At 39.7% G+C, this 21,588-nt stretch overlaps 1 protein-coding gene, 1 long non-coding RNA gene and 2 other non-coding genes across 6 annotated transcripts; 2 read left to right on the forward strand and 2 right to left on the reverse strand.

Annotated features, from left to right (window-relative positions):
* Window positions 1-37: 37 nt before the first annotated feature.
* On the reverse strand, window positions 38-109 carry trnaw-cca. The gene has a single exon. It is a non-coding gene; the product is annotated as a tRNA-Trp (tRNA).
* A 412-nt stretch (window positions 110-521) lies between these two features.
* Window positions 522-593, forward strand: trnae-cuc. Its single transcript has one exon. It is a non-coding gene; the product is annotated as a tRNA-Glu (tRNA).
* Window positions 594-4,299: 3,706 nt separating this feature from the next.
* st6gal1 (ST6 beta-galactosamide alpha-2,6-sialyltranferase 1) lies at window positions 4,300-20,108 on the forward strand. 3 transcript variants are annotated; one of them, XM_037749098.1, is made up of 10 exons: window positions 4,300-4,543; window positions 6,599-6,688; window positions 13,798-14,004; window positions 14,247-14,615; window positions 14,740-15,004; window positions 15,200-15,297; window positions 15,467-15,568; window positions 15,840-16,014; window positions 16,161-16,481; window positions 16,631-20,108. In XM_037749098.1, the coding sequence occupies exons 2-9, from the start codon at window positions 6,620-6,622 to the stop codon at window positions 16,430-16,432; spliced, it is 1,557 nt and encodes a 518-aa protein (XP_037605026.1). In that variant the 5' UTR covers window positions 4,300-4,543; window positions 6,599-6,619; the 3' UTR covers window positions 16,433-16,481; window positions 16,631-20,108. The 3 variants fall into 3 exon arrangements, with proteins under 3 accessions (XP_037605026.1, XP_037605024.1, XP_037605025.1); XM_037749096.1 differs by having other exon boundaries at window positions 16,161-20,108; XM_037749097.1 differs by having other exon boundaries at window positions 4,300-4,496; window positions 16,161-20,108.
* LOC119475950 lies at window positions 8,983-16,623 on the reverse strand. Its single transcript, XR_005203927.1, has 3 exons — window positions 16,466-16,623; window positions 9,068-9,083; window positions 8,983-9,016 (listed from the first exon to the last, which is right to left on the reverse strand). It is a non-coding gene; the product is annotated as an uncharacterized LOC119475950 (long non-coding RNA).
* Window positions 20,109-21,588: the final 1,480 nt, after the last annotated feature.

A 21,588-nucleotide genomic window follows, 5' to 3' on the forward strand; every position in this document is an offset into this window, starting at 1 on the left:
TAACTCAAATAAACAAAAGAAAGGTGAAGAAAACATTTGACCCCGACGTGATTTGAACACGCAACCTTCTGATCTGGAGTCAGACGCGCTACCGTTGCGCCACGAGGTCCTGCATTCCCACTGTAGAACTCTGGGTATATAAACACTGTCACATATAATGGCTGAATCACACTGTTTTGGATAAACTGTTACTAGATCTTCACGCTAAATCATTCAGCAGCAACCGCAACACAATACAAGGAGAGGCAAAACAACAGTGGCAGGTTGCTTGTAAACAAATCCCTGGCTAATGCTTGCATTGCTTAGCTAGTTATAGCAAGCTAAAAAAGAGAGTAGCAGTGTGGAAAAAATACCTGTTAATTTACCTGTAGCGTCTTAACTCTCCAGAACAAGGTGTTCACTGTGTTCAGTGGTAAAAGTTGACATGAAGTACTCAATTCTTTGAGAATAAACTCCTTATATCACAATAACCGGTATGGTTTTAACTCTAAAATGAACGATGACTACTTACAGTGTATCCTTCCCTGGTGGTCTAGTGGTTAGGATTCGGCGCTCTCACCGCCGCGGCCCGGGTTCGATTCCCGGTCAGGGAACTACTCTTTTGAGCGGATTACTTTGACAGTCATTACCTACATAAATAAATATATAAATTAATTAAAATATTTATGTTCATAAAAAAAGACAAAATGAGAAATAAATGTGTAAAAATATAAGAAATACACAATTAAAAGGGACTGTATTAAACTTCTTACACGTATAAATCGGGTCGGTGTACCATGTGCGCTCGCGTGTGGCTACGCTGTTCAGACTCAGACTTCAACACAAACTACACGGAAGCACCAAAGTTCTGCTAGTTTTGAGCGATGCTCGTTCATGTCTATTTAGAGCGAGCAAAAGCGTGAGCAACATGACGCTGACTTTCGTTGACTTAACGGCCACAGGTGTCGCTGTTAACAAGCATTTCAGATTTTTTACAAACAGTCCCTTTAAATGCATAAATAAAATGAATGAATAAACATCCTAAGATTACTTTTACAGAAATACATTTTCCATCCATCCATCCATTTTCTTCCGCTTATCTGGCACTGGGTCGTGGGAGCAGCAGGCTTAGCAGGGCATTCCAGACGTCCCTCTTGACCAGCAACCTTTCCCAGCTCTTCCTGGGGGACCCCGAAGCGTTCCCAGGCCGCCCGAGAAATATATAATCTCTCCAGCGTGTTCTGGGTCTACCCCGGAGCCTCTTACCAGTTGGCCATGCCCGGAAAAACCTCCAAAGGGAGGCGTCCAAGAGGCATCCTGATCAGACGCCCGAATCACCTCAGCTGGCCCCTTTTGACGCGAAGGAGCAACGGCTCTACTCCGAGTCCCTCCAGATGACTGAGCTCCTCACCCTATCTCTAAGGGCTCAGGCCCAGCCACCCTATGAAGGCAACTTATTTCGGCCGCTTTTATCCGCGATCTTATTCTTTCGGTCACTACCCAAAGCTCATGACCATAGGTGAGGAGTTGGAACGTAGATGGACCGGTAAATCGAGAGCTTTGTAATCGATAGCTTTGTAATCGGTACAGCGCCTACATAACTGCAGACGCCGCACGAAACCACCTGTCCATCTCCCGCTCCATTTTACCCTCACTCGTGAACAAGACCCCCAGATACTTGAACTCCCTCGCTTGGGGCAGTAACTCACTCTCAACCGTTTTCCGGCAGATAACCATGGCCTCAGATTTGGAGATAATGGTGGCGATTAGTTGACAGCTCTGCTCCCCTCTTCACCCGGAGGTCCAAGACATACGGCTGCAGATCTGATGATACGACAACAAAGTCGATCATCGATCGTTGGCCTCGGGTGTTCTGGTACCAAGTACACTTATGAACCACCCTATGCTGGAACATGGTGTTTGTTATGGCCAATCCATGACTAGCACAGAACAACGCACCACTCGGGTTCAGATCAGGCAGGCCGTTCCTCCCAATCGCCCCCTCCAGGTATCGCCATCGTTGCCCACGTGAGCGTTGAAGTCCCCCAGCAGAACAATGCAATCAGCCAGAGACTCCAGGAAGGTCGGGTACTCCGACCAGCCTCTCGTTCTCTGGGGGAGAACTCCAACACTGTGGCGCTTAGCCGGGGTCTAGTGAGTATCCCCACACCCATCCGGCGCCTCTCACACTGGGCAACTCCGGAAAAGGCGAGAGTCCAGCTCCTCTACAGGAGTATGGTTCCGAAACCAGAGCTATGCGCGAAGGTGATCCCAACAATATCTAGTTGATACCGCTCCACCTTCCGCACCAGCTCCGGTTCCTTCCCCGCCAGAGAGGTGACATGCCACGTACCAAGAGCCATTCTGCGATGCCGGGGATCAGAACGCCTAGATCCCCGCCTTTGCCTGCCTGCTGCCCGGCACACAGGGTGGCGGCTCCGTGATGTTTCTTTGGGCTGTGCCCGGCCACCAGACGCTCGCCGGCGAGCTCCCCTCCTAGGGCAAGGTTCCACAAGTCTTCTGTAGTACAAAAAAAAATTAAAAATTTACGCAAGTACTTAATATTTACAGCTATTTGCACAATACACAAAGTATACGGCCTAAGTATTTTTGATATATCTAGCTTTTGAATTTCGTATTCTGTTGTATTTATTACTTTATATAGATCTTTATCTGTCCTGCATCTTTAACATTGTTTCTTGTACTGCTGTAACATGTACACTTGCCCTCTGGGGATCAATAAAGTCTTATTTTACATACTTTTATATACACTATATCATAGAACATAATACAAATGCAAGCACACCATTACATTATTGATGATAGTTGTGGTAATGGTGATTCAATCATCGATCATTAATAGAGGGCAGAGGACAGACTGGTGTGTTTAAGTAGACACTCTCTCTCAGGTTTCTGCTGTGTATCTTCATCTTCCCTCCTCTGCAGAGAGATTGCGTGTCTTGGCTGCTGCAGAGAAATCTGTCAAGTTCAACAGAGTTAAGCAAAACAGAACCGGATATCAGGTGATTATCTCATCCCTTCAAAATAAAATATATGTAGAAAGTAAGGCCCAATTCCAAAGTTCACTCACAGCTCAATGAAGCACCCTTCTTTAAGGTGGAGGGTATAAATACAGCGGACACTTTGGGACGAACTTCCCTCTCTCCTGCAAGGAAATAAATATCAGAATCTGAAATACTTTATTGATCCCCGGGGGGAAATTGAGATAGAATATAAATATAAATATAAAAAATAGAGAAATCTGTTGGTATTTTTTTTTTTTTTACATAAGTAAAGAAGAAACCACTACAAAGCATCAACACTCCTTCCGATCCTCTGATGCCAACCTCCTGTCCACATCTCTCAGAACCAAGCACCAGACCTGGGGCGATAGAGCATTTGCCATAGCCACCCCCTTCCCAAACACATTCAAATCACAAATCAAAACTCACTTTTTTATAACTGTTTTTAATGTATGATTAATATTGGGTTTTATATTTTTTTATGATGTCCTTGTTTTATGTTCTTTTTATCTATGTAAAGTGTCTTTGAGTTTTTAGAAAAAAGCTATATAAATAAAATGTATTATTATTATTAATATTATTATTATTATTATTAGTTACACTGTAAAAAAGTTTTTTTTTAGTTTCTTTCAAAAAAAAAAATTTTTTTGTCTGTATTTCAAAAAGACAGAAAAAAAATGTAAAAATTACATGTTTCATTTGTGATTTATATGTAAATGGTCTTAGATTTACAGTATTTTTTGTAGTCGCAATCGTAATTATCTATATTTAATTTTTTCTTGATCATTTTTAAAGATAATTATTCAGTTTTTTAGAGGTTTATGACTCTATTTTAACAATTAATTTATGTTAGAAGAAAAGGATTTCATAGCATTCTAAAAATATTTCTTGTAAAAATACAGATTATTTTTACAAAACTTCTGAGAGTTAATGTAAATTTGGGCTTTTGCAACGTAAAATTACATGTTTCATTTGTGATTTACATGTAAATGGTCTTAGATTTGCGGTGTATGACTATTCTAACAATAAATATATGTTAAAAATAAAATATTTATTGTAAAATGACAGTAATAAAGGCTAATTATATAAAGATAATTACTGTTTTTTTTTGTTTTTTTTACAGTTTATTTATGTTAATCAACATCTGACTATTCATATAATTTGTACTACTGTTGTTGTTTTTTACATAAGTAAAGAAGAAACCACTACAAAGCATCAACCGACTCTTATTTTGAAAACCTCGCTGGAAACGCGCTCTTATTCATGTGCCAGCTTGCGCTCCGTGGTGCTGCAGCCTATGTGCGGTCACAGAGGAGAGGAGAGAGGAGAGGAGACTCGCAGCTCTCCGGTTATCGTACTTCTAGGCCTCGGATCGACCGGACAGCACCGGGACTCACCGGGAACATGGCGGTGGAGACACCAGCAACCTGCTCGGTACCATAGAGAAGATAAATCAGAGAGGAACGACCAGAGGAGGAGCATCACTTAACGCAGGTCAACGAATATCAGCCTCAGATAAAGATAAATACACAGAGATGAAGGTATAAATAACATTAATACATCCATCTATGTATCAATGAATCCATCAATCGATCCATCTCAAGTGTGTTGTTGTAATGATCCTGTGATGACTTGCATGGTCTGTGATGATGGCCTGCATTTAATATATACATCTTATTTGGCATTTATGCATGCATTAACTGCTGTGATTTAGTAGTTATTATCTGCACTGTGCAATGCAACTCTATATTATGGTATAAAATGTAGAATTAGTAAAAAAATATATATATATATTCTTATTTATTTTATATTTTTTATTTAATAATACACAACAAAACAATTAAATGCAGCAAAAGTGCTGATAGTATCCATTCAATATCAAAGATTATTATTACTATTATAATTTTTAACTCTATGCTATCTTTTTTATCATTATTATTATTATTATTATTTCGTTTCTTAATTTTATTTCAATTTTGCATGTTGAAGTTGTTTTCTCTAGTGTACTTAATGAGTTTTGTCTATAAGCTTAACAACTTATAAAATATAGAATTAGTAAAAAAAAAAAAAAAAAATCTTATTTAATTTCTATTTTTTATTTAATAAAAAACAGCAAAACAATTGAATACATCAAAAGTGTTGATAGTATCCATTCAATATCAAAGATTATTATTACTCTCTTATTTTTATATTATTATTGGGTTTTTTTTACATCTATGCTTTCTTTTTATCATTATTATTATTATTATAATTTTTTTTTTTTAATTTTATTTTAATTTTGAATGCTGAAGTTTTTTTTCTATTTTTTATTTAATAAAAACACAACAAAACAATTGAATACATCAAAAGTGCTGATAGTATCCATTCAAACTGTAATTTTGTAATTATTACGTGTACTGTGCAATACAATTCTATATTATGGTATAAAATTTAGAATTAGTAAAAAAAAAAAAATGTTTTAATTTAATTTAAATGTCTTATTTAATAAAAACAAAACAATTGAATACATCAAAAGTGCTGATAGTATCCATTCAATATCAACGTTTATTATTACTCTTATTTTTGTATTATTATTGTTGTTGTTTTTTTTAACTCTATGCTTTCTTTTTATAATTATTATTATTATTATTTCTTTTCTTAATTTTATTTCAATTTTGAATGTTGAAGTTGTTTTCTCTAGTGTACTTAATGAGTTTTGTCTATAAGCTCATCAACTTAAAAATTGGTTTATAAACTATTGTAATTACGAACTGTAAATTGCATATATGAAAACAACCTCGAAAAAGGGAAAAAATAAAAAATCTATATCAAAGATTCATGTGATAAAAGAAAGAAAAAGGGAAAAAATAAGAGTCAATTAAGAGGCAGTTTATGGTGAATTACAGTTAAGATACGTTTACTGCATGTAGGATAAATGAAAACGTAAACCAAGAAAAAAAAGGATTTGGTACGCGGACGATACAACTAGCATGTCTACAGAAAGCTATAGATGATATGTGTGATTTCTGAGTAATAGCTGAAGGTCAATAGTTATAAAACAAGTGTTACTGTTTTTGGTTAAAGAAAAAGTACTTGCAAAAGTATTATTTACTTTATTATTTTTATTATTGAATCTGAGCTAACCATTTAAGTCACCAAAGTCACACAATAACACAAAAACTAGACCAGCAACTCCTGCGTTCTGCGAGGTAAAATTACTGTTTTTGTCAATGGAGTCTGGTGGCTTTGAAGAGAGCATAGATAACGGCTGTCTGACGGGAAGGTAAAGCGTTGAAAATATAAATATACTTAATTTTATTCAACCACTGGATGAATGCAGAAACATAAGAACGAGGGTACCATCAAATGCAAATAATAATAATAACCTTTTTTTTTTTTTTTTTTAAATTATACGTATTCATCATCATGACCAGTGGGTGTTTGCCTCATCTCGGAGCTACTGTTTCAAATTTAAGAGCATTTTTAAGTCTTAAGAGATGTGATAAGTAGCTTTTATTTTTAAGTTTAAGAGAAGAAATGAAAGATCTTAAGTCTCAAGCAGAAACCGGACTGCGTATATAAATATAAATTTATATACATATTGTCTCCATCCACAGAGGCGATGAGGGGAAACCTGAATGCAGCAGTCCGTTTCTAAGCAACAGCAACACTGCGTGCGGCGCCGCACACACACCATGGGCTACAAGGTAACATCATTGTTCACCACACTGAACACCAAGTATTCAGATGCTTTACTGCAGTAAAAGTACTAATACCACACTATGAAAATACTCCACTACAAGTAAACGTCCTGCATTCAAAACCTTACTGTAAGTATGTAAGTATTATCAGCTAAATGTAGTTGAAGTACTTAAAGTAAAAGTATTGATGATGCAGTAAAATGTTGTTAAAGCACTTAAAGATTAATATTACTGCTGCGTTAATGTGTGTGTTACATTTCAACTACTTCATATCCTGTTGGCTGGTTTAATCTACAGCAATGCATCATGGTCTATAAGATCATCACATGTTTGTAGCGTCCTGTGAGAACCACATATCTCTAAAAAGTCAGACCTGTTTTCAGCTTTGTGACGATGCATTTTCCAGCTGGTCCGAAGGGCTTTTTTAAGAGTTTATTTAAGACGGGTTTCCACAAAAACTTTTAGTCCCTGGAACTACTTTTCAAGGAACTAAAGGCAAGCTCCACCCCAAAAGTATTACCCCACGGCCAGGGCCTTTTTTTGGGGGCAAAATGTCCCCAGAACTTAATTTAGACCCTGGTCCGAAACGCAATGAGTTCCTCAAAAGGTTCTTAGTTCCGGGGGGAAAGTTCCTGCGGTGGAAACGGGGCTTCATCTTAAGAAGGAGGAGGATTTTCTCAACACAAAGGAACACTTCATTCTTCAGTTAATCACAAACATTCAACATCAACACATCTGGAGATTTTTCACTGCACACGAGGGGGATGAAAAATCTGAAAAAGTATCTAAAGCTGTCAGATAAATATAGTGGAGTAAATAAAACAATATTACCTCTGAGACGTAGTGGAGTAGAAGAAGAAGAAAGCAGCAGAAAATAGTATACTCAAGTTAAGTACACACTGAACACCAGCAAACATCAGTCTAGTCTGGTGTCAGTATTTGTCAGTACACATCCCAGAAATGTGTGTTTTGAGAGTGAAGATCTGCAGATGACTCACAGCTTCAACAGTAGTAACAGTTACTGTACGTGTCATGATTCATTCACTGCACCGCTACACCTACAGCCGCATGGATTATGCAGATGTAACGGCAATGACATCTGCCGAAAGAAAAGCTTCAAAACACAGTCAGCTGGGAGGACATTTAGGGGTTAAATTCAAAACGGGCAGAGCCGTGGAGATTGACCAATATCTCGGACTCAAAGCCAGGATATCTTGGCAGCTCTTGTTAGTAGTGCGTGTGGCGAGGCTCCAGGGATGGAAATGGCGGTCGGTCCACCACTTTGGTCCACAACTATTGGACAGATTGCCATGAAATCTGCTACAGGTGTTCATGGTTCCCAGAGGATGAATCTTAAAGCTGGAGTGTGGGAGTTTTACATATAAATTAAAGTCATTATTATATTCAAGCCAGTGGGCAACTCCACGGTCTGAGAAGTGAAGCCAATGCTGAAGTGCCATACACTTGCATTCTTTCTAACAGCCAGCAGGGGGCGACTCCTCTGGTTGCAAAAAGAAGTCTGATTGTATAGAAGTCTATGAGAAAATGAGCCTACTTCTCACTTGATTTATTACCTCAGTAAACATTGTAAACATGAGTTTATGATCTCAATCATTAGTTTCAAGTCTTCTTCAATACAGCATGATGTTCATTTAGTAAATTATGGTCCCATTTAGAGTCAAATAGACCATAAAGCAGGGGACGCTTTAGGGCGTGACTACCTTGTAATTGACAAGTCACTACCACGGCGTTGTCCGGTCTGGGAGTTTTGCGTGTTTTCGTCTTACAGCTTTAACCCTTTCACAGTGTGGTTTCAGTTTATCAAAGTTAATTAATTAAAGTTAACTAAAACATTTTGGTCACCTAAAAATGTCTAATTAAGCGTTCGGTTGTACTTAGCTCCACCCTCTGATGTCACTTCTGGTAGCAAAAAACCATGATGGCAAAAAGAAAGATGGCGACCTAATATTTACATTATCTTTGACCTGTAACGCACATTTGAATAGGTCTGTCTTAAAAATCACAGAATTACTTCATCATCTAAATGTTTGATCTTGGTCGGGACATGTTTGATCAGACTGAATTGATTTTTTCTGTTATAATTTATGATTCTCTGCCACGAACGTGGGAACAAGGTATTCAGCTGTGCAGCTGGTTCTCTGATTGGCCGATGCATAAATGTCACGCTGCAGCCGACACCAACCAACCAACCAATCAACCTCTCCGTGGTTTGATTCAGGGCTTTGCTGCAGCTGACACATACATAACCATCTAACTCCCTCTCACTCCGCCAGATTAAAACACACACACACATACACGCACATGCACACACTCCTACCTTTTAATCTTGAGTAGTTTATGGCTCCATAAATCCATGCATAGTACACACACATACACACACCTCTGGCTGCCTGTGTGTGTGTGTGTTTGTGTGAAGCAGGGATTTAGGATGACATCTTTAAACAGATATCTGGTGACAACACCATCTGTCTGAGGCTGTGAAGCTCTGCAGTGATGCAGCCGTTATATTCAGTCATTCATTCATTCATTTATTCATTCAGGCGTCACATCCTCCCACAGCCATGTCGGAGGTCCACAGCTGTGTGAGCCACATTTTGCACAATAATAACACAAACAAACTAACCGATCGGATGCAGCGGTAGACCAGCAGCTCCCGTGTTCTGAGAGGTAAAATGACTGTTTTTATGAATGGGGTCTGGGGGCTTTGAAGACAGCGATATAACAGCTTTAGTTCCCCGTCAGAAAGATGACACAAACACAGACACCTAATGAATAATCATATTGATCTGTAACTGCTGGACGTGGAAATAAGCATCTGTTTGGTAACTTCAACTTGTTAGAAACCAAAATGTAAGTTATTTAGCTAAGAGGACACCGACATGTCTAGAAACAGGTGACAGATATTCATCATATTGATAAAACTGTGTTCATTATAGAGAAGTAAGAGGATGCAGACATCCATCCATCCATCCATCTTCAACCGCTTATCCGGGGTCGGGTCGCGGGGGCAACAGCTACAGCAGCGGACCCTAAACTTCCCTTTCCCAGGCCACATTAACCAGCTCTGACTGGGGGATCCCGAGGCGTTCCCAGGCCATTGTGGAGATATAATCTCTCCACCTAGTCCTGGGTCTTCTCCGTGGCCTCCTCCCAGCTGGTCGTGCCTGGAACACGTCCCAGGGAGGCATCCAGGGGGCATCCTTACTAGATGCCCCGAACCACCTCAGCTGGCTCCTTTCAACGTAAAGGAGTAGCTGTCTACTCCGAGTCCCTCACGGATGACTGAGCATCTCACCCTTTCTCTAAGGGAGACACCAGCCAACCTCCTGAGGAAACCCATTTCGTACCCTCGATCTAGTTCTGCCAGTCATCACCCAGGCCTCATGACCATAGGTGAGGGTAGGAATGAAGATTGACCCTTAGATCGAGAGCTTTGCCTTCCGGCTCAGCTCTATTTTCGTCACAATAGTGCGGTAAAGCGAATGCAATACCGCCCCCCGCTACTCCGATTATCCGGCCAATCTCACGTTCTATTGTCCCCACCACTTGCGAACAAGACCCCGAGGTACTTTCACTCTTTCACTTTGGGTAAGGACTCATTCTCTACCCGGAGTGGGCAATCCATCGGTTTCATGCTGAGGATGAGGATGAGGATGCAGACAGCTTCTTACTTAAATTGAAGCCAAGTGCAAACAGATGTTTCCCCCAAAAGCCTCTTTATTTTCTCCCTGAGGTCAATCACTGAAATCTTTTCCGTCTTTCCGTCACTGTGTTTTATCTCAGCTGGAAGTGCTGATGGTTCATTCACAGACTGAACTGGACTTCAGGGGGTTTCATTTCAATTACCTCAGCAATATTCCTAATTCCTAAAAAGTTTCCTGCGACACAAACGTTTGGTTTCAGCCTCTTAAATATGAAGCTTTGGAGCTTTATGAGCTCTTGAGTTTTTATTTAAAGATGTTAATCTGGTATGTTATTACTATTGTTGCTGCTTTGTACATGTTGGTGAAGTCCCAGATATGTCAGAAAACCAAACGCCGTCGTGTCTGGTTTCATAACGTCACCCGGCGGCGAGTTCTATTCACATACATTGCCATAGCACTGACTGTATCTAGCAAGCCACATGTCACTACTGCGGTATGCACCCAAAATAAACAGATTGTGCTGTGATTTAATCACAATAAACCAATCAAGAGGACGCCAAAATAACTACATAATGATGACGATTTTTAAAAAGTCTTAATTCATGTTTTGTCAGGTCTGTCCGCAAGACGACAAGCAAACGACTTTTAAAATGCTTGTTTTCTGAATGGAGTTTGGATCGATCAATGCCAGGCTATGCATCTGCTCCATCAGCACTCAACATTAAGTTGATTATTCAGCTGTAAATAGGGATCAGTATCAAGATTGTTTATTTATATTAAGTGTTTATGTTAAAATAAAATGACTCTTGATAGAAAAACAAGTTATTCAGATCAAACTGCTGTTATGGTGTCCTTCATGTGGCAGCAGTGTGTCAGACAACACAGAGTGGAGCTCATTGAGCCTCTGGCCATGCTGGATGTATAGAAATAACACAGCAGGAACATATTGATCGTATAAGTTCTCTGCTCTCGTGTGCAGCCAAATAGGCAGTCGTCGTGTGTGCATTTGTGTTCCATGGGGTCTGATGTACGCGATAGATTCAATCGATTACGGTCATTCGGTCCATTTGGCCGTGGTATATACATGACTGGATCCAGGGTCGGAGCATTGTTTAGATTTAATCAAATCCTGGTTAAGATTCATCCATTTTTTTATGCTTATCTGGGTCATGGCGAAGCAAAGTAGCTCCTCCTCCTCAGCTGCATCCTCCACGGTTTTATTATTACATACACATATATATATCTATACATACTGTATATATAAAAATTAAAACATGAAGCATACGATTAGTGATTTGGAGGTTGAATACCATGGCAATGGTCGAAGCTTTTAAGCATTCAGGTCAGCCATAGTAAAGGCGTTAACACCTAAGAAAAAGTATGAAAAACAAACAGATTTTAAGCAGATTTAGGATGCCATAAACAGTCATTTTCCATAAATAACAACATACTTTATAATTACTTTGTGTAAAATGATAAAATAAAGAAAAATAAACAACGCATCGAGGCAGCATTCCTCTACCTGCTGCAGTAAACGCTGAGTCATGTCAGTCCACCTTCCTCCCTGCAGGGATTTATCTTGGCTCAGTCATTACATTTCACTGTAACACTACTGTTTTTAGTGAGACAGAGCTTCACTCTTGAACACTAGCTCAGCTACAGGGCTAAAAAAAAGATCCTTGGACTGTTGGCGAGGCCTAAAGATAACGGTTGTTGGTAAGCCAGTTTTTTTCTGGATTTTGTCACTCCTATTATTAATCTACTTACTTTAACTTTAGGAATAATCATGCTCTAAGTTTTGGAACTACAGTTACTACAATGTTGTCAGTGAGTTCCGCTGTGGGCACATTTTTTTAGGCTATATATTTGTTTACATTTTGGCAAATGGTCTCCATTAGAACTATGCAGAATTAGCTGTTAGCAGCTCCTGTTTGTAGTGTACTCATGGATGTACAGACAACTATCACTGGATTACTTTGATACTGGAGAAAACCTAAAAACGTGACTATTGTCAGGCTAGTTCTGCAGTCATAAGGAGCGTCTTTGTTCTATGATTTCAAAGAGGATTTAAGGACGTTAATTCACGATAGATACCCGAGATAATTATATTATCTGGAAGTGTAAGTCACAGTGAATCAATGAGTTATGACTCCAAGAAGGAGTGCGATGTTTGAAGCAAATTGCGGCAAACTACAATAACTTCCTTCCACATAGTATTTTTACCTCACGTCTCACAATTTAGTAACAATCAGGAAAAAAGGGATCTGGGAGACAGATAGGCCTTTACCTTGACTTAAGAGTTAAGAGTCTTAACTGGAAAAAGCGTTTTGTTTTTACAGTTGAGCTAATTTGTTTCTCAAATTTGAAGGAGCTGTCAAAAATCACGCCAAGATTTTTAACAAAAGATAGATTTTGAAAAGCCAAAGTGCCAAGAATACCAACAGAGTCATCCAATAGTTCAGTTTTTCCAAACATAATGATCTCAGTCTTATTTTCCTTTAAGATTGAGGAAGTTTAGATCCATCCAAGTTCTGATATCATTTAAAAAATTCGACAAATGAATTCTAGTATTTGGATTCAGCACATCATCACGCTGCTGGCGTCTGTAGCGTACTGTAAACACGCATCGCTCCCATTGCAAAGAACTTCAAAATGTAAAATGTGAACATAGCGGTTGTGGCGGTTGCTAGCCGTCCGCTGTGGTTGGCTCATCAGTAGCGCGGTATTGCAATTACTGCGACAGCTCTAACTAGATGTGCTAAAGCCACACTGTTCTGCATCCTCATTTACTTCCATTAAATGTGAGTGATGGTCGCGTCTGGGCTGTAAAAGCATTGTGGGATAAAAGGGCAACCACTGACTCCTGTAATGGACTTCCCCCATTTCCCTCTCTCTCTTTTTCTCATTCTCTTCAGGCCTCTCTCGTCCCGCCTTCCCTCCTCATTTTCCCTCCTCTGATGAATTAAGCCATCTTCTTCCTCCTCCTCCTCCTCCTCTTCTTTCCCCCTGATTTCACCCATCACCCGCGGCAGTGATGGCATGCTCCCATGTCCTGATTCTTCTTTGTTGTTTCACTCATTCACTTTCCGTATTAGAAGCAAAGATTCAGTTAGAAAAACAGATTTTTTTTGTGGTTTGTTTCATCATGTGTTTGAATGAAGTAGCTCATATTTAAAGGGTTGTTACTAGGGATGTCAATCGATTCAAATATTTAATCACGATTAAGTAACATTTGAATTAATTAAAATAAATGACATGTTAGTTAGTTTTCATTCGTTCAAACTTGATTTTTTTTTTTTTAAATCTAACAGCTTTTATTACTGAACAACTTAAATCAATTGAAACATTTGTTTTCCGTTGGAAACTGTTGCCGTGGTGATTCCATTTGTTGGATAATTTAAGATGTTTAATAAACTTACTTGACAGTAAACTGTGGATGTCCCCGTGCAGATCCCCGGGGCGGCGATGGACAGAGTCAGCCTGCTGTGGCGCCTGAGGCGTCGGGCTCGCCGTGGAGTACTCTGCATGGCCTTCTTCTGCATCTCCATGGCTCTGCTCTACGCCATCTGCGCTGAAAACAGCGTGCCCGTCACCGACGCCATCTTCGGGGTGCGGGCGCGAACCCGGGCTCAGCCTCGTGCACACTCCGTCATCAAGGTCTGTCGCCGTGTTTTTCACCGTCAAGCTGATTTTGAAACTGGACGTGATATGAAACGTTCATGTTAAAAACGATTCATGATATTATCACAATAATCAACCTAATCTGCTTAAAGCTCTTCCTCAGAAGGATGTTGGGAAAGTTCATAAAATGATTTTACTTTTAGTCTTAAAAGTCAAAACAGAAATGTGTCACTGAGAATTGTTGACCTACAGGACATGACATCGTCTGACTCCCACAGGTGCTGCGAGGCGGAGCCAAGCCCATGTACATCGACCCCCAGAAGCTCCCAGGTGTCGTCCCAGGTGACCCTCACCGTCCAATCCCTGTCCTCTCTTCTCCAAACCACACCCACGAAACCAAGGACTCAACGGCAAAGCGGAAGCCCAGAGAGCGGGAACCCTCCGGGTTTTTTGCTCGGCTGCTGCCGCGCCCCTTCACGCGTGCGCTGGAGACCCTGTTCGGAGGCCGGCGGAGGGGAGAGCTGAGTGGCAGAGTGGGGGACGCGGAGTTCTTCGGGCCTCAAGGGCTTTTGGGAGAGGTGTGGGATGACGAGATGTCCAGTAGCATGCTGGGAAGCAGACTGAGGAAGGTGGTGCAGAATTATCAGGTGAGACTTTGTTATTCAGTGGAGATAGAAGTCTGAATTCTGAGAATAAACTTTTGATTTTAATCACATAATTACTGTAAATATTATTACTTTATGGTCTTCGGCGTTTCTGTTTTTCTGTCAGGCGATGAATAAGTACGGAGTGGAGTTCTCCGGTCCTGGCGGTGTGTCCAACAGGCCCAAGCTGAGTGGTCCCAAGCTTCTCTGCCAGATGAAGGACAAGGTAGAGGTCACCACTTTGACCCCTGACCTCCAGCCCTTCTCGTCGCTGCCCTGGGCCACCCAGCTGCCGCTGAAGCCGCTGACCTCTGACCTCGGGCCGTACAGGAGCTGCGCTGTGGTGTCGTCGGCAGGGTCTCTACGCTACTCTGGACTTGGCAAAGAGATAGGTGAGATATTTTTACACGGTTGTTTAAATAATAAGAAAATGATTACTCATATAATTCAATAAGAAATACTGTTGCTTTATTAAGGAGCAATAGTAAACAGGCTAAACAAAAGAGAGAACAACTAATTGGTTTCCTTTTTAGAAAAATCAACATTCTTATTGCTTAAATGTTTTTATTACTATTATTAAATTACAGACTCTCATGACGCAGTGCTGCGCTTCAACGCCGCGCCGACCACCGGCTACGAGAAGGATGTCGGTTCTAAAACCACGATCCGCCTCATCAACTCGCAGGTAAAACACACCGACCTGCTAAAGGACACCGAAACAGTCCTCAGTCTTTTGGTGAAGAAAAACTGTAATGGTGATTTTCAATCATGCGATTAATCACAATTAAATATTTCAATCAATTGACAGCCCTAATATGGATATGTTTTTAAATTAATGTTTACTCGTCTTACAGGTGATGGCGTCTGATGACCATCGCTTCCTGTCCAGCTCTCTGTACAGCTCAGGTGCTCTGGTGGCCTGGGACCCCGCCCCCTTCTCTGCTGACCTCACTCAGGTGACGTTTACATACAAGCTACAGGGTCGTACCTTTTATCGCTATTACTGAACGTCGTTGATAATCCCTGCTCCATTTTTATCCTCGCTATTGGAATTTTAATTCCCCTAACTCTGAGAAGGAGTCAGATTAGTGACTCAAATAGCTTAATTCACCTCATGCAGTATCTTTGCCTCACGTCAACTCTCTCAAGTCCCCTTCAGGAAGTGCCTCACAGTCTGATAATGTTTTTAGCAGAAGCCCTAATAGCACTATGTGTCCCCCTCTACAGTGGTACAACAAGACAGACTACCCCATCTTCACCCAGTACCAGAGATACAGGAGGCTTCACCCTATGCAGCCCTTCTACATCCTGCATCCTCGCTTTGAGTGGCAGGTGTGGCAACGAATACAGGACAACATGGCAGAGCCCATCCAGAAGAACCCGCCGTCCTCCGGCCTGCTCGGTATGTGAAACGTCAACGCTGTCATTGAAACGTTTGTTTTAACTGGTGAAAGTGAAAGACACGGCAGACAGTAAGAAGAATACCAATCCTTACTGAAAAATTGTGTCCGAAAATGATTACATGTTCTCCTCTCCTTTCCCGCCCAGGAACCGTCCTGATGATGTCACTGTGCGAAGTGGTGCACGTTTACGAGTTCCTGCCGTCCCGCAGGAAGACGGAGCTCTGCCATTACTACCAGCGTTTCTACGACGCCGCTTGCACGCTCGGCGCCTACCACCCTCTGCTGTACGAGAAGAACCTGGTCAAACGGATGAACCAGGGGGCCGACCGCGACATCTACACCCACGGACGCGTCACGCTGCCTGGGTTCAGTAAGCTGAACTGCACCCTGGGTGATGCAGGTGTTCCCAACCAGTGACTGGGAAATACCGAGGCAGTGCAGCGCATAAACACACACACACACACACATATATATATATAATGTGAAGCAGAGCCCTGCATGAAGACACGTAAACATGAGGACAGACGCATGAACACTACATTCTCACTGCCGAAACAAAAGGAACGCTGTGCCACTCACTATAAATATTACATGCTGTTACTATAGGCTGTAAACACACACACACACACACACACACACACACACACACTGGAGTCCAATCAACTGATAGACGTGCCTGCTGTTCACAAATACATATCCTTATGAGGACGTTCCACTGATAATCCCTTTAAGGACCATACCGTTAAAGTTTTTAACCAGTTATCTAAAAATAATTATGTACTATTAAGAAAAAAAATACATTAGACAAGTATTTTCCAAAGCATACTATCATGTTTTAGACGAAAATCAGCTCCTGCACGCTGTCGACACTTGAGGTTAATTAATGGAATAGCTACATTTCGGTCAACTGACCTTCGTCCGGCATTTCATATAACAAATGACAAGAAGCCTGCGTATATACTGTAGGCTTGCTGCTGTAGTCGATGTTACACGGTGACATGATGTATATACAATTTGTGATTTATTGGACTGAAACGTGTTAAAATCAGCGGTATGGTCCTTTAATTTAATTCTAATCTTAATCATTACGCAAACCAAAGTCTTAAACTGACCTGCTGCACATGTGAGAACCGGCCAAATGGATCTCATTAATTAAAAAAAGAAAATCACGTAAAACACCACACAGACCTGTACAGAGAGGGCCTTTATCTATTGTGTATATACTGTAACATATTCATCTCACTATTTCACTTCCATCTTTGACTTTTTCTTTGAAACCGAATCACAAAAGCTACTTTCCTTTTTGTTTAATTATGAGCTCAACTTTCCTGAAACGACCCGTGGAGTGATTCATTTGTTCTTTGTTTGGAGTCTAGATTGGTTTCTGGATCAGTTTTTCACTGCCGATGCTGCTTCCCTGAATATCAAATCATACTGAGGACCAATCTGATTCAGTGCCGTTACTCAGCTCAGTTTGAAATTAGCCTTTAGGAGTTCATAGAGACGTACGATCATGTGGCACTTATGACAGAAATCACAGCTGCTTTGTTTTTGGTTTCAGACATGTTTCACGTGGCTTGAATTTTAGTTTTGGGAATATTTTACAGCCCTATTTTCAGGGCTTGAAAAACACTTGATGTCTCGGCTTGACGTCAGCAGTTTCCTCCAATTGTGATTGTATTTGTTCTCAGACTTGCTGTGATTAGAAACAGTACGAGTACCCCACATTAAGCTGGTTGAATTTAAAAAAGTTGAAGTCTTAAATATTTTTCTGCAACAACATTTCTTCTATGTTTCTGTCAGGAGACGCTCTACATCTCTGAACTAAAAGTGGGATTGTTGTGTCAGTGTTGGTTAATCTGTCTATCTGTTTTCTGCGACTTATCTGAGTCCAGGTCGCATCATTTTAATTAATCATATGATTAGGGAAGTTCAGAAAATAAGTGATATAATAATATATAATTAGTGTATTAGTGTATTATATAGTGCATTAGATTCGCTGTTAATAATAATCTAACTTAAATATTATAAAAATAACTATTTGACCTGCACAGCAGCTTTCGAAATGACTGCCTGCTTAACATGTAGTACAAGCTGTGATAAAACCCACTCTTTAATACAACTAAATCATGAATGTGTCTGCATTATTAGAGCAGGAGGAAACTAAACTGAGGTTCAACATCCTTACGAGATGATATTTTGTTGTTTACCGACTTAAAAGAGGACAAAGAAGAAGAGATTTAGCCGTTTTCCTTTCGTTAAAGGTGTTTCAGTCTTTATAGAAATTACCTAGAAACACTAAAGTGGACGAAAAAATGAGTTATTGTGGGCGAGCTCTGAGAGCAAACAAATCAAAATAGGAAGTAAACATCCTCAAAATGAGACAAGAGCTCAAACTATTAGAATTATATAAATGTGAAACAGTGAAAATATGTTGGATTGGTGAAACTAGCACTTAAATACGATACAACATGTGAAACAGGTTTGTAGTTGTCTGAAGGTGTATTTTATCCTCCTGCTGCTGGTCTTTCTTTTGCCAAGTTAAGACACAGACTCTCTTCACAGAGATGAAACTGATCTCCCTCTGGAGAACACTCAAGAACAAGAGGATTTCACTAAAGAATGACGGACTGCACCTTTAAGAAACCAGTGGAGTGAGTCAAGTGGTCGAATGTCTCTACATGACACACACATACCTGCACACATACTTCACTAAATCTATTTATTAAAGAAACATACTGCCTGCAGATGACGACTATCTTAACAGTGATCCAACAATCCAGTAAAAACAAGTTAAACAAACTAACAAAAGTTTTGTACCTACATTGTCAAACCTTTAACAACCTGTTCCCAATAGTCTTTTTATAATTCTTATATAGTGTATATATTATAGCAGTAATACTCAGGAGGACGGTCTTTAATGTGATTCTGTGGCTCGGCCATGTGAAGCAGAACTAGAGTTTTATTTCTGTAAATATTCATGTGAACATTGTGATGCTTTTGTAGTTGTTCAGAGCAACATTTACTCAGAGAAGAGGGTAAACTAACCACATTTTCTGCAATGTCATGCAAAAGTAGCTGCTTGCTAAAGTGAGTGCTATGGTTATAAATGAATAAGAAACGTATGACACAGTTTTGACTAGAATTTCTTCTTTGCTGTTCATATTTTCCAACGGTGTCTGAAAAGTGTTTCAAGAAGTAAAACTCCAGTCTGCTCACACTTGTGCACCGCTGTTGTATTTTCAGTATTGTCACAGTAAAGAACGGCCTCGCGAGCATTATGACTTTTATTCTATTATTACTGACGCATGTTAAAGTGTTCTCCAGAGTAGTGTAGCAACAGGAGAAACACTCTCTGATTAACAGAGAAATGATCCGCATGGCACGAATTCTGCTTTTTATCCCATCATTTTTTCTTCATTAAACGTGATGTAAAACATGCATATTGTCATCACGTGTGAGCCGGCTCGTTTGCATGCAAACAAAGACAATGAGCCTGAGTGTGACGCTCCCTGGAGGATGGATGTTATGCGTCTAAAATATTAGATTTTCCATAATAAATAATCAAATTTTACAGCAGACGAGGAGTAAATCAAACAAACTGGTCTAATATTTAAAGATGAATTATCCACAGGTTGACTACGTGTCAAAATGTTTTGAAAATTTGATTAATTTCTAAGGAAATTGCACCACTCATGTGTCCAGCGTTGTTTGGTAAAAACCCTGTGCGATGTTATTAATCTGGTGTAGTGTGAGTTAACGCAACGTTCATTTTATTCACCCTTTTCTGCACTAAAACATGCAACTTGTTTACTATGCACTGTTTGCTCACACTGAACATAAACACATAAAACTGTTGACAAAAAAAAAAAGAAAAAGGCAGTGTTGATTTGTGTGATTCTTACTTTGAACGAAAAGCAAGAAGAAACAGAAAATAAAATGTGATTTAATGTGTGTTTCCATCCACTAGTGTTATGTTAATATTAGGAGTTGGGTGTACAGCTGCACGAGATCGTGACTATTTATTGATTTTAACAATAAAATAACATTTTTGTTTTACTTTCACATTTAAATAAACAAAGTGCTGCTTTCACTTGTTGTGCTACACATTCCTGCTAATGTACAAATCTTTGTATTAAAATCAGACTGGTCCGTATTCACAGTGCATCTCCTAGAAGCAAAATAACATTGTATTTTTATTTATTTATTTAGCGCACGGCTTCTTAGCTGTACCAGAGTTAGCTCTACGCTAGTTTACATCTGTAGGCCCTGGGCAGGAAACAGAGAATGGCATCTTTGTTTAGAAAATCAACACTTGAGGGATAATGCACAGCGTGTACCTCGCGTCTTGCATCGCCCTGTAAGGGTTTATTTCACCCTCATACTCAAACTGCACTTAAATGACGGCTGGTTTAAAATATATCCTAAAATAAGGGTTTGAAATTGGTCTTAAAGTTATAATCCTTGAGATTTTTATCACATCAAACTCAGTTTTTATACAATTTATAGTCAGCATTTAGACCGTTAAATGTATTAAAGTTACTTTACATACTTTAACATATTTTATTTTATATTGTGCTCAAATGGTGCATTCTCCTAAATAAAGAGGTGATATTCAAATTACCACAAACCTGGGACCAGGTAGTGTTAATCCAGTATGGGAGTACTGGTTGGTTTACCATAATTGCTCTAATATAAGACGCCACAGATTTTGAGACAAACCCTTTTGTGGCAGCTGTTTTTTGCAACATAATTCAGATTAATTTATGTAACACAGTTTAAAAAAAAACAAGTATGACTGTAGACTCTCAGACGTAAATCCCAGAAAAATATATTGTCTTATATTCGGGTCAGCGTGGCCGATGTTTTGAGTTTCACCTCAGCCTGAAGCTGAATGAAGCAAATGGCTCCGCTGTTGTTTTTCTAATCATTTCAGCTTCATGTTTTTACCAGAACTTTATTGTTTATTCAAGAGGCAAACACTTGAATAACTGATGTCATTGCATTTCAAAAGAAAACTAGTAGAACCTTTACTCCCTATGCATTTGCCCTCTTGTCCCGACTCCTGCTCGTTTAATTTATGTGAAACCTTTTTATTTTAGCTCGCAGATTTTCCTCTGCTTTGCTGTTATCCTCTTTCTGAGAGATGGTTGGTTGTTAGGCTGTTTACTGAGGTTCATTGTATTTATTATTTCCTTACAATGCTCCCCTCAAATGTTTTCCATCTGCCCTACTGAATTTAAAACCATTACATATTAATGAGAATGTTTTTTTTTAGATTTCCTTTAACTATTCTTTTTATAAAACATCAAGAAATAAAGTGTAAATAATCGATTAATTGTTGCAGCTCTACTCTTTAGTCTTTTTTTCTGGTGAAATACTTTTCTTCTTCAGGCCTCTAAAAGCCAGTTTAAACAGCAATGGAGGAGATACAGCGTAGCTTTATTTTGAGGGATCACTACTAATTTAATATCCCCACTGCCCGAATATTATATTTCACATTCACACAGGCTTTAAAACACACTTTGGTTTCATAACAGTATGTTTTTAACCCTGCATGCATTAGACATTGA

Source organism: Sebastes umbrosus, chromosome 17 (assembly GCF_015220745.1).
Source record: "Sebastes umbrosus isolate fSebUmb1 chromosome 17, fSebUmb1.pri, whole genome shotgun sequence".
Lineage (NCBI taxonomy): Eukaryota > Metazoa > Chordata > Actinopteri > Perciformes > Sebastidae > Sebastes > Sebastes umbrosus.

What these genes read in the sequence shown, in the direction of transcription:
- st6gal1 (XM_037749096.1), top strand. Translation starts at nt 6,620, where the DNA reads ATGCAGCAGTCCGTTTCTAAGCAACAGCAACACTGCGTGCGGCGCCGC. An exon ending in CACACACCATGGGCTACAAG is followed by an intron (nt 6,689 to 13,797) that starts GTAACATCATTG and finishes GTCCCCGTGCAG; the next exon opens with ATCCCCGGGGCGGCGATGGA. An exon ending in GCCGTCCTCCGGCCTGCTCG is followed by an intron (nt 16,015 to 16,160) that starts GTATGTGAAACG and finishes TTTCCCGCCCAG; the next exon opens with GAACCGTCCTGATGATGTCA.